Below are 12,904 nucleotides of genomic sequence, written 5' to 3'. Positions count from 1 at the left end.
CGGGAGAAGCTTGAAATTGATAGATGCAGCCCCTGGAAAGCACAGCTTGATGCACTGTCTAATCATTGCCCTTGTAGAGCTCCCTGTCACTTCCAGCCGGGAGCTCTGTGCCTCATTTAAAGCCTCGGAGCAGCTTTGCTCCACACAGCACATCATTCCCACCCAAAGGGCACTCTTAGGACACAGTGAGGCACAGACACTGCTGATAAACTCCATTCAGAGTGACAAGTCCCACACCTGGGAGGTGAGGGAAGCAGCTCCCCAGGGCTGCAGCCCCCAGTCCTGGGGCAGGAGGGGGTCAGCATCCATCCCTGCATCCATCATTTGCAACACAGCCACGTGTCCTGAGCAAGCGGAGAGCAGGGGAACGAAGGAACCAAGCCTCCTCCCATGTGAAATGGGTGCTGGAGAGAGGATCTGGAGGGAAAAGCTGTAGGGATGGGGTCCTCCACCTTGATCGATGGGAGGCTCACCCTCGGCTTCAATGAGGTGCTGTTATTTCATGCAGCTCCCATCAGATTCCCCCAGAGGACTGAAGTTTGCTCTCCTTTCTTAATAATGTTCCTCACTGACTTCATTAGTGATTCCTGGGTTGTGCCAGACAAGACTTCAACCCGCTGCAAGGCCTGCTCCAGCTCAGACATCATTTCCCAAGGGGAAACAGTGAGAGATGGGTTATCCTAACAATGACTTTTTCATGTCGAATTAAACAAAACCTGGCCTCATTCTGAGCAATCGCTGCTTTTATTCTTTCTTCCTTTGCTTTTGTGCTTCCAAGTGTGGGAGCAAGGATGTCTAAAGGGGCTGTACGCTTTGCAGACCGTGTGTTAGAGGCCAGGGCTGATCCTGAGCCATAAAACCAGCACCGAGCACACAAGAGGTCTCTGTCCGGGGTAAACCCTCGAGGCACATTAAGGAATTAAGTTGAATTTGGTAAAGAAACAAGTTTTCTGTCACACAACAGCCTCGGAAGCACAAGGGGGTGAGTGGTTTGAATGGATACGTAAGGCTACAGGGGCTTGCTTCCTGTCATCACCACCCCACATCTGGTTAAAATCACATCGCAGAAGGGAAGGACACTCAAGACAAAGCTCAATGAAGGCCAATGTCACCACATGGATCATCCCTCCCTCTTCCTTTCTCAGTATCACAGCAGAAGATGCATGGAGGGGGGGGAAATGCACTATGTGAAACCAACCGTGGCTATGGACAAAAGGGAACCATTCCCTGGGGCCATAAAGCGTTGTTGGTTGGATAGGACCGTGAGCATCCATTCCAGCACTGCCAGAAAGAGCAGGATCAAACACAAACACATCTCCTGACCGAGGTCTCTAACAAAGAGCTAACACCGTGCTCAGGCACTGGAATAACCTGGCTGCCTCCCAGGACAAAGGGGACCAACGCAGCCATCTCTGCCTGCATCCTCCGGCAACACCCAAGGAGCAATAGAATGGGGAATAGGGAGAAGCAGCTCTCAAACAACTCATGCACAAGGCGAGGCTTTACGTTCTAGCCCCATTCATCCTTCCATTAGCCCTGATGCTTTAAGGATGCAAATGGTCCTTAATAAATAGCAGCAATTTCCCAAAGGCACAAGGCTCTCCACTGCATTACAGCGCTGTCATTCGATCAGCCCCTGGAAGCAATGTGCTTACCGGTGGATTTGATTTCCCTGACGTAGTTGCTTGGGAACCAGCCTGTTTTTCCATTCAAGGTCCCTTCCCACCAGCCCCCTTCTTCAACACGGGTGACATAAATAATGTCTCCTTTGTTAACGGAGAGCTCGTCCTCATTGGTCTGCTTAAAGTTGAACCTGGCCTTTACCACCAGCTGATGGCTGCCATTCTCGGTCATCTCCTAAGGAAAGAAACATGGGAAAACATCAGTAAGTAGTCCAAGAAAGCAGAAAGCACGAGGACGAGGCATTGTTCTGCTTTGTTGTGACAGCTGGGGTTCCAGTATTGCTCTTTAGGACAAGCAATAATGGCTTTCTGTTGTGTAAGCAGTCCTGCCAGAGGACCACAAGCATGGATTCAGCTTCACAGGGCAATGGAGAGCAGACAGGAATCGCTCGCCTCCTGTCACGCAGAGGAGCACTGTGGTTTGGAAGAAGCCACCATCCCCAACCAAGGCAGCGAAGCCGTGATGGAGATGAAGGGAGAACAAGCCTGGTGTGCTTGACCCAGGGGTACTACTCACCCCCCTCTACCCCGCCGCCATCAAACCCTTGGGAGATGTTAAAGAAAGGATACCACGGGCTTGGATTGCCTCCTTAGCACCCTCGCTGACTGGGAAGCTGCGCCGTTGGAGTCCGTGTGGGCACCTCCAGCCGCGGAGCTAAGAGAGGATAGATGTGAACATGGCCCCTTGGATGGCTGATCTGCTGGAGAGGAAAACAACAGCCGAGATTCAGCCAACTGTCCCCCATTCCTTCTACACCCCAGCAAAGCAAAGCCACACATCAAATCACGGGATTCCACTGAAATGCCCCTTAAAAAGCCTTTGGGCTTGGTCAGACTGGACAAGAGAAGGCTCCTGAAGGGGAGACCTGAGAGCAGCTCCAGTGCCTAAAGGGGCTGTGGGAAACCTGGAGAGCGGCTTGGGACAAGGGATGTAGGGACAGGCCAAGGGGAATGGCTTTAACCTGCCCGAGGGGAGACTGAGCTGAGCTCTTAGGCAGAAGCTCTTCCCTGGGAGGGTGCTGAGGCGCTGGCACAGGGTGCCCAGAGAAGCTGTGGCTGCCCCATCCCTGGCAGTGTTCAAGGCCAGGTTGGACACAGGGGTTTGGAGCAAGCTGCTCTAGTGGAAGGGGTCCCTGTCCGTGGCAGGGGTTGGAACTGGAGGAGCTTTAAGGTCCCTTCCAACCCAAACCATGCCATGATTCTATGTGAAAAGCGAATGGCAAATAAAAGCCCTGGGAATGAATAATTCTTAGACCTCAGGATTTGTCAGCCAGCTGCAGTATTTGGGGAAGTCCAACACTAGAATTAATCCATTAAATAATTCAGAGAGGAAACTGCAGGAAAAAAGAATACTTGGTCCAATGCTGCCCAATGGGGAAAGCTGCTGGGCCCTGAGCAAGCGCTGCTCGGGGAGGAATGCTGGACAGCCGGTCACACAATCACTCCTCTATTCAGATGAGTCCTTCTGGGTTCATTATACAGCTGAAAGAGGCTGGGCACCATCCTGATCCCTGCCCATGGCCTGCTGCCATCAGCCCTGTGAGAGAGGGATTCAGGCTGCACTGAGGAAGAAGAGCGGTGTAACCCCATGGAAGGGCTCAGAGCATCATCCGCAGCTCTTGGAGTTGTCTCTCTGACATACCCAAAGCTCCTCACTTTGCACACTGGGCTTGTTTCTCAGCCCCAGAACCCTGTTTAGATGCTGTGGAGCAGGAAACACCTGGGATTCCAGGCACCCAGTAATTCCCAGTGCTTCTCTGCTACTGTACCTCCCGCCACCCTGTGGGGCAATGCTCCTTCCTATGTGTCATGGTCCACAAATGAAGCAACAGCAGATACCATCATCCTGGTAAGCTGGGAACAACTGTTGAGATTTGCCTTGCAGCTTCTTTGTAGATTTAAGAGCATTCCCTTATTCCAGAGCTGCCGTTTTCCACCTGCACTGTGGACCTGGTATTGCCATGGGCCTCCAAAGGGGACCAGAGAGGAATGGTCCGCGGGCATTGCTGTGCTGCCTGTGCAAGTCCCCACATAACGTTTGGAGTTCTCCACTGGAAATGTTGCAAGAGGAGAGGGTGAATCCAGCCCCAAAGTGTGCTCAGGAACCAGCAAACACAAGCTCTAAAGCTGCTGTTCCCCCATTCTCCTCCAGCCTGAACATCAACATGGAAAAACCATTCCAGAGGGGAAGTCTGGTGGGAGTTACAGGAACTCAGCCGGGCTTTGATTCTTCCCAGAGGATTCTTGTCTCAATAGGAAAACACTTCATCCCTGATTGGACCTGGAGCAATACAAACTGCAAGCTCCAGGAGCACGGATGTGCTTTGTCCTTCCCCAGTGCCTTGCCCAATGGGGATCATGTCCATGACTACGACTTCCAAACCCTCATCCCTCCCATACCCACGCACCAGTCTGCCCAGTCCCTGCTCCAGCAACAGACAACGTTCCCAGTATGTGCTGTCAGTGAGTCAGTTTTCTGCTCATTACACAACTGCTTGACAACCACACAGCGAATTCCCAGCTCCCTGCGCTGCAGCAACAGCAAAACAGCTCCGCATGGAAAACCCACTTTAAAAACACAGACTCTGTGTGTGTGGGGGGGGGTTATTTCTCTGGAGCATCCTGAGATTGGAGCAGCAGTGATTTCGGCTGCTCCCAGTGACTCCCAGGCCAGGAGGGGTGGACGGCTGCCAGCCTGAGATGTTCTTCCCCTGATTCCATCTGAAAAGGGAGGATGTGACCCAAGAGTCTGGACTTACTCAAGCCATCAGCCCCAGTCCCACGGGAACGACTCGGTTACTGTAGGTTTTGATGCTTCTCCCTGCCCCTCCCAAGCTTCCACAAGGCTTTATAAATATCTTGCAGCAACCTAGAAACAAATGTAAAACTGACTTCGACAGTTTGGCAGGGAAACGTATCATTTATATGGCATCATGACAGCGTCCTATTTTACGCCTGGTCCAGCATGGAACGCTGCTGCCATATGTTGCTTAAACTATGGTTAAAATAGCTGGGGTTTCTGCTCACATTCCTACGCTATTTTTGGCAGATGAGCCTCGTCTGATCCAGCACAGCTGGTTTTCCTCCCCTGCCCTCACTGTCAGATAAAAGCATCAGCTCCGTATTGCTGCTATGTGGTGGGCAGCTGCTGAACGCTGAGTTTATCCCCTCCGGTTGGTTGCATAACAAGATCCACGAAGGCACAAGGATCTGGACTTCAAATGGATGCTCAGAAACACATTCCCACGGTGTTTCCTTGTCACCTCCTTCCCTCGGCCTCCGACAAGGGGGCTGGGATGCAGCAGCTCTGCAGGCGGCGGGATGCGCTGGCCGTAGCAGGGTACCACGCTTGTCCTGATGCTCCATTCATCCTCTGGTGGGACAGGCAAACCGGGCTCTCTGCAGTGGTGGCCTGCAGCACACAGGCTCCTGCTTCTCAAGGAACTTGGCCAAGCCACCAAGAAGCAACTGTTTGAGACATGTATTTATTTTACCCTGTACTTTTCCCAAGGGTGCTCTCTGCCTGAGCAGCTAATTATGGCGCAGGCATTGCGCTTTTTAACATCTCGACAGGGGAAGCATATGTTCAAACAGATGTTTGCCATGAAACCCAAGGATCATCCCAGCTTCCCTACGGCTCCGTCGCTAACGGGTGATAGAAACTACTCCCCAGCAAAGCTGCATCCCGAGCCTTGTGCAGTGATTGCAGGGGTGAGCTGGCACACGGGTGGCTGCCAGAACAGAGCTGGAAATAAGGGGAAGGTTGCGACAACGGCCCCACACACACCCCATCACAGCCCAGCAACAGGCGAGCACAGAGGCAGGGAAGTTTCTCCCTCTTTGCTTTCAGAGCAATGAAGCTCGTGTCAAATCCCAATGACAGCGTTTGCAGAGGCTGCTCCTGCTCTAGGTAACCTGCGTGTTACACACCCTGAGCTTTCTACATGGGCACACGGGGTGCTGCCATTCAGCAGAGCAGGCAGAGGCTGGGAGGAGATGTGCTGGGACTGAATCACGGGTCACTGACTTCCAGAGAGAAATGGAGGCTGAGCTGAGTGCTGGCTGCAGAAGGACAGCCTAAGAACTTGAATTGCTTCACAGCAGCATTATATGCACATACACACACACATATATACCATTATACACCATATATATATATTCAGAGAATCAGAGAATCCCAGATTGGTTTGTGTTGGAATGGACCTTAAAGCTCATCCAGTCCCAACCCCTGCCATAGGCAGGGACACCTTCCACTAGAGCATGTTGCTCATAGCTCCATCCAACCTGGCCTGAAACAACCGAGAAACCCATCACAGACCACAGCCAGGCAAAAATGCAGTAAACCAACAGGAAAAAACCCTCCCATTAAAGGAAAACAGTGGGGTTTGTGTTTGAATTTCCCCCCTTTCAATAGGCTACAGTGCAACGTGCAGCAGGGAAACAGAACTGCTGCTGCTGCACTTTGGTGGGTGACCAGGACTCTGCAAGTCCACTTGTATGACCAGGGGCCACAAACACCTTCCACCCTGCAAACCTTTCCCAACCCCATGCAGCCCTGCTCCCCATGCCCTCAGGAAAGAGACCCTGGTCCTCTCACCCCTCCCCAGAGCACTGCACTGCCATCATCCTCCCTGTTGAACCTCTCCTTTCACAGCCTATGGGACTGAGTATCAGTTTAAAGCAGCCTGAAGGGATGAGCTCCATCTTTGGGATGGAAACCACAGGAGCTGATCTGCTTGGCTTCAACAGCACATAGAGAGGCAGGACAAGCCATGAGCTTGATTCCCAAATCCAGGAGCCTACTCCATGGACCAAGGGAGAGAGAAACATCAATACAACTGACAGAGCACCACGTCTGCTTGGGCATTCAGTAAGGACATGGGGCAGATGGACCTGTTTTTCTCTTTGGCTTGAAAACGCACTATTCAAACCCTGCTATTTGCATTTTGGGAGGTGCATGCTCATTTACATCGTGGCTCCTTTACAGTGACCTACTTTGAGGTCCCTTCATGCCATCAAAAGTGAGCAGAGGTCCCTTTGTGGAAAGCAATGATCTAAGCCAGCAAAGCGCACGCAGCCACACTTAAACCTGGGGTTGGTAGAAGCATGAAGTACCAATCCCACCATCCAGCATCAGCCCAAGCCTCCAGAAACCATCACAAACCGGGAAGTACCAAACAAACACCCCCCATGCCGGCATTTGTAGGAGAGGAACTGAAAAGACAACAGAAAAACCTCCTTGTTTCTTACCTTCAGTAGCTTTGCTTAGAGCTGTTAACGTGCTCAGGACCTTGATGAACTGCTCTCCGGTGTACAAATCATATGGATCAAACACCTGCCAAAGAGGAACTTGGTCAGTTGAGCCCAAAACACCCCACTGGGGCTGTGTGAGGGTATTGGTAAGGACTGAGAAGCCCTTCTGCCTGCAGGGAAGGGGTTTATTCGGGGCTGACAACATCCCTTTACAGTGAAGGAATTCCTGGGGCAGGGCAGGGGGACCTGGCAGCATTCCCATCACAACATCAGGGACAAGGGGAGGAAGGAATCAGTGCTGGCTGCAGAGCAGGGACTTGCAGAGCATCACGGGGAAGGTTATTGCTTGCCTTGAGGGGAGGAAAGATTTTGCTGCTATTTTTTGCTACCGAAAGCTGAAGAGATGGAGGCTGTACATAGACAGAGATATACACACACACTGTCAGCAGCAGAAGACACAAACACACAGTTTGCTGCTGCTGCAATATGGCACATATAATGCATATACACGCTTTGACAGGAAGACAAAAGCAGTTATTTTATGGGCAAAACTTCCACTCTAAGGAATTCTGCATTCCCAAGCCTCAAACAGACACACACAATTAGCAAGGGCTTATTTCCTGCGACTGGTGACTGGACCTTGCGCACCCAGACCTTCAGAACTCATTCCCAGCACAAAGAGGGGCAATTTGAGCTTCCAACCCCTCCTAACACCTGAGAAACCCCCTCAACCGACTGCACAAATCCTACCCTTAAGGAAGCAAAGAGAAGCGATACAAGTTGTTCCTGATACAAAAAGCTCCCGTTATCGGTATGACCGAGGCACCATCTGCTACCCCCCATACACACATTGTCTTGCAGATGGAGACCACAGATCCAAAGAACAGCGAGGCTGGTTTGAAAGCTCTCCTGGCAGACACCATCCACTTACAAACACTTCCAACACGCACGAGTATGTCCTGCTAAGTAAGTACACGAGGCTTTAAGTACCTCGAGGGTAGCACTGCCCTTTAGAACAGCCCTTTCTTCCTTTCCGCACTGAGCTCCTTGAGCCCACTTGGCATCTCTCCATTAGGAAGGGGCCTGGCCTCTTCCGCAGAGCTGGATGCTCGCAGCATCTCTTGCTCTCGACAGACACAGTGCAGCAATAAAGTCCCACGAGGGCAGCACAGAATGGTAAGAATCTATCTACAAACTGACTCAGCCACTGGGAGAAAGGCTTTATAGAAACAGAGGGGGACAGCCTGCTGTCGTTAGAGATATTAAAGTCAGTAGCTCCACATCTACCGCTCCGTACATCCCCACCTACCTTGGGCTGTCTCCGAGCTGATCTATTGCCCTCACTCACTTGGCTGTGCTCCTGTGGACCACACAGACCGCATCCCCCGTGCCAGCTGGTGCATGAACTAGTTCTGTGCCCTGCAAGCGCCGGCAGCGCTATCAGAGCATCGCCTCCAGCCCTCGCCGGTGTCTGCGTGCACACGGAGATGGTAATGGAGAGCCCGGGTGTGCGCTGACCCTGTTGGCAGCCGCCGGAGGATGCAACGTTACAGCAGGAGGAATGTCTGTGTGCAGCTCTCTTCTGTGTCATTCCCTATCAGAGCCCTTCTTTTCCCCACTTAGGAAAGTCCAGAAAAACAAGTCCTGCCTTGAATGAACTGCATCTTCTTTCATTAAAGTAGCACAAAACAGCCCTGATGCTTCCGAGCACAGAATAATGCTGCAAGCTCAGAGTCTGGCAAAGTCCAGAGGAAAATGGTGGTGGGAAGGAAATTATAGCATCAAACCTAGCAATAACTGTAAGGACTTTCCTTCATGAAGAAATTCTCTGGAGTAGCTACCGTGGAGCAGCAGCTATATGGAAAACTCTGCTGGATCAGCTACTGTAGTGAATACACTCTGCAGCTTGTTCCAGAATAAATTAATCATACAGAAAAGTCCTCATTTATGAGCTAAAAATTATTTTTTCCAGCACAATCCATCCGTAATTCCATTCCTAACTGTCAGACAAGCTGTGGGGCTGGAAGAAAAATAGAAAGGGAAAAGGTTTTTTGCTTTTAGCTAATGGAAGATCACAGAATCCCAGTCTGATTTGGAAGGGACCTCAAAGCTCCTCCAGCTCCAACCCCTGCCACGGGCAGGGACCCCTTCCACTGGAGCAGCTTGCTCCAAGCCCCTGTGTCCAACCTGCCCTTGAACACTGCCAGGGATGGGGCAGCCACAGCTTCTCTGGGCACCCTGTGCCAGTGCCTCAGCACCCTCACAGGGAAGAGCTTCTGCCTAAGAGCTCATCTCAGTCTCCCCTCGGGCAGGTTAAAGCCATTCCCCTTGGCCTGTCCCTCCATCCCTTGTCCCAAGCCCCTCTCCAGCTTTCCTGCAGCCCCTTCAGGCACTGGAGCTGCTCTCAGGTCTCCCCTTCAGGAGCCTTCTCTTCTCCAGGCTGACCCAGCCCAGCTCTCTCAGCCTGGCTCCAGAGCAGAGCTGCTCCAGCCCTCACAGCATCTCTGTGGATGTAAGCAAAACCCCTCTTAGATCTAGGCTGTCATCTGAGCATCTCTATTAAATCGCTCTCCCGACTTCCAGAGTCACAGACCGCAGCTCCGGCTGCTCCATCAGGCATCACACCGGCAGAGGGAAACCTGCGCTGCCGCACTGCCAGGCCTCCCAAAAGCACCGAGGAGGCGAGGAAGCGCCGGGCAGTGACAAGAAGAGCTCGAAAAATCCCCCCCGCAGCTGCACCTAGCAAGCTACCAGCACCCAAACGTCCAGGACCGGGTTGGGAGATGCAAAAGTGCCGGGAAGCCGGGCTGTGCTTCGAGCCCGAGCGCACCGCAAACCCAGCAAAGCCCCAAACCCGAGGGCTGGGACCGGACCGCCCCGCTCCGCTGCCGGGGATAACCGGGGGCTCCCCGGCGGGACAGACACCGGCAGCAGCCGGGAGCGCCCTGCGCACCGCCGGGCCCCTCGGCTCCGCTGCCCGCAGCAAGGATCCGCGCTCCGGTTACCCCAGCGGGGACACCGCGGTGCGAGGACACCCGTGGGGGGATGCCCGAGGGGGGACAAGGGGATGCCCGGCGCGGGTGCCGGTGCCCGCAGCGCGGTCGGTACTCACGGCAGCGGGCGGGCGGGCGCGCAGCCCCGGGGCATGGCGGCGGCGGTCGGGGCTGCGGGCGGCCGCTGCGGCTCTGACCCGGAGCCGGATCGCGGCGCGGGGAAGGGAAGGGAAGGGGAAGGGGAAGGGGAAGTGACAGGCGGCGCCGCCGCCCCGCTCCGCCCCGCCGCTCGCTGCGGGACCCGTGCGGCCGTGAGACCGCAGCTCCCTCCGCCGGCCGCGGACGGCAAAGGGAAAGGGAGGTGGGAAAAGGGGGAAGAGAAAGGCATGGGGAAGGGAAAAGGGAAACGGGAAAAGGGAAGGGAAGGGGGAAAAGTGAGTTAGGAAAGAGGGGTAAGAGGAAAGGAAAACAGGAAAGGAGGAAAGGATAGCGAAAAACAGGAAAAGGAAGAAAGGAAAAAGAGGAAACAGAGGAAAAGGGAAAGGAGAAAAGGAGCAAGAAAAAGGACAGGAAAAATGAGGGAGGGATAGGATAAGAAAGGAAACCCCAGGCTATTGAAATGATCACTACAGCAGGTTTGCACCACCAAGAAGAGAAATGCTGCAGAAGGGCCTGTAGAGGAGGTGCGGTTCCATTGAGGATTCTCAGAGACAGCACGTCCCGAGCACAGCACCAGTGCTGTGTGTGCCCATCTGGAAAGGGAAGGATGTGCTGTACTGAGCCGGGGGGAGCCCAGCTGTGGGTCCCAAACCCATGCAGGGACCTTGGGATGTCAGAAGACATCACACACCCTGTGAGCAGGAGGGGACTGGGACACGGGGTCCTTCTGAATCCAGACATACCCATCCCCAGCGCTCGTGCTGGGCAGCTCTGCCTTTTGATGTTAACCAGCTTAGGAAGGTAACGCTGCTTGGGAGCAAAACCAAAGCAGAGCAGGCTTTGGGAGCACAAGGGGGTGATGGTTCTTCATCTGCTCTTCCACTCCTTTGAGGTACAAACAGTTTGGTGAAGGCTGAAAACACCTCCAGCTGCAGAAATAGCTTCGGTTGTGCCCGCAATGGCAGTGCCATGCTGCGTGCTCTGTGTGGTTTAATCCAGCTATTGATTCCTCTTGCAGATACATTCTTGGTTCAACACAGATGCCAGCCCCTTGCTAGCAGTTTTGTGGTCATATTGGCAATAAAACGCTGCTGAATGAAGGTCTTGTCCTTCCTCAGCAGTAAATGATGCTTAGGTATTGACCTGCTGTTACTGTGTCAACAGCTAAAGCCAAGAACAATTCCCATTTTGCCCTCACAAACAAGCAGGACCAGGTGTTTCCTACCCAATTTGTCCCTTTCTTCATCATCTTTCCCCTCTATCTGCTACACTAGACTGCACAAACCATCAGGTTCTGTCCTGCTTGCATCCAGCTTAGCAGTGCTCACTCGCTGGACCAGACCTTGGGCTCACAGCCACAGCTCAGAGGTTAAAGCCACTGTTTCTCAGTCCAAACCACTAAGGACTCTTAAGCTCCAAAGAGGTGCCCACATCCTCTGTCTCAGCAGTGTTGGGCTGATGGATGCTCTCATGACTTGAACCAAATGCCAGACTGAAAAGCAGTTGAAGAGTTTTAGACACAGCCTCATTGTTTCAGCTCATCGCAGCACTTGCCTAGTACACAGGAGGTGTCAGCTTCTCCGCATGCTTTCTGTTCTAGGACTGACACATTTGAAGCAGCACATGGTTGCAGGCTTCAGTCCTGGGCTGAAGCTAAGGGAGACTTTGGTTATTTATAGCCAACAATGAGACGGATGACTCCAGCTCACACCACAGGCCTGCAGAGCTGCGGCAGCTTAATGGAGCCACCTCAAAGGAATGTCACTGAGTGTTCTTCTCCTTTCCTTCCGCTATGTCCAAATGTTTCCCTGCTCCTGTAAGGCAGGAGAAGGTGCCGTTTGTCTCGATGTGCTTTTCTTCCTAAGATTGGGTTACCAGGACAACAAAGAAGGGTAGGTGGGAAGCACATATGTGTGCCTCTGCAGGAGTAACCTCTTTGCATGCCCCCCCATTGGAAGAGATTGGCAAGCAGTTACCTGTTTGGGTTTCAACCCAAAGCTGTTGGAAACCCTACCTTCCACGCTGCTCCCCTGCCCTGCATGCTAGCAATGCCCACTGAAGTGATGGGTTCCAGATGGCAGCTGTACAAACATCTACGACAAAACCAAGTTTAAGGCACGGTGCGATGCTTTGGCAAAGTACAGTGAGGCCACACGATGCCAGGATGGGATGCCAATGGCATAGAAGATGTTTTTCATGCTTGAGATTCCCCAGGATGAGGCCCTTTTGTACAAGTAGAAGTTGTGAGCTCTGATTCCCCCAGAACATCCTCTTTCGCTCACATCTGCAACAGGAACAGGATCTTTGACCTTAACATGCATTTGTCAGTCTGAAGACAGAAGTGGCTCAGATCCAGTCCCAGGCTACTTCTTCATATCTAAGGAACAAGAGTTCTCTGTGGAGAAGGGCAGAATTTGACCAAACCATGAGGTTTTTATTGTCAAATCCAGGGTGTGGGCCAGGGCATTTAAACCCATTAAACCAAGAGCTTTCCTGATGTTACTCTTTCCTCAGGATGGGATAATGGAGCAGCACAGATTTTCTATCCTATGCTCATCTTCCTTAGACATAATACCCCATCACTGCAGCTTCAGGGTGGATAGATCTTGGAACCAGAAGTCTCCTTGCCAGTGAGATCCAAACAGGGCAGCTTTCAGAAGGAACAGAGGGTTTCCATGTCTGCCCTGGCTTTGCCTTCAGAGAGCACTTAGACAAGCTGGCAATATGGGAAGAGCCAGAGGGAAGCCAAAGCACTCTGCCTTGGGCCATGTCTTGCCCACCATCTCAGCTGCCCTACCTCTAGTGTTCCTCTGCCTG

At 52.7% G+C, this 12,904-nt stretch overlaps 1 protein-coding gene and 1 long non-coding RNA gene across 7 annotated transcripts in view; both read right to left on the bottom strand.

Moving 5' to 3' along the window:
- Window positions 1-12,904, bottom strand: part of LOC133265562 (uncharacterized) — a 377,264-nt gene that overhangs the window by 122,418 nt on the left and 241,942 nt on the right. The gene's annotated exons all lie outside the window — the stretch shown is intronic.
- Window positions 1-12,904, bottom strand: part of ARHGEF6 (Rac/Cdc42 guanine nucleotide exchange factor 6) — a 38,747-nt gene that overhangs the window by 22,806 nt on the left and 3,037 nt on the right. For 3 of the 6 annotated variants that reach the window (XM_061446200.1, XM_061446198.1, XM_061446199.1), the window contains exons 3-5: window positions 6,933-7,017; window positions 2,253-2,380; window positions 1,656-1,857 (exon numbers count right to left, since the gene is read on the bottom strand). In XM_061446200.1, the coding sequence (XP_061302184.1) occupies window positions 1,656-1,857; window positions 2,253-2,380; window positions 6,933-7,017 (415 nt within the window). Of the gene's footprint in view, window positions 1-1,655; window positions 1,858-2,252; window positions 2,381-6,279; window positions 6,466-6,932; window positions 7,018-10,047; window positions 10,149-12,904 lie in introns of those variants that run through there. The other 3 variants (XM_061446203.1, XM_061446202.1, XM_061446201.1) reach the window with 3 other exon arrangements.

This window comes from Pezoporus flaviventris, unplaced genomic scaffold (assembly GCF_033815535.1).
Source record: "Pezoporus flaviventris isolate CSIRO_AGI_PZ_B2104156 unplaced genomic scaffold, CSIRO_AGI_Pfla_v1 ptg000005l, whole genome shotgun sequence".
Classification (NCBI taxonomy): Eukaryota; Metazoa; Chordata; class Aves; order Psittaciformes; family Psittacidae; genus Pezoporus; species Pezoporus flaviventris.
Note: the sequence above shows the minus strand (reverse complement) of the source record. Positions and strands in the feature narration are given on the sequence as shown.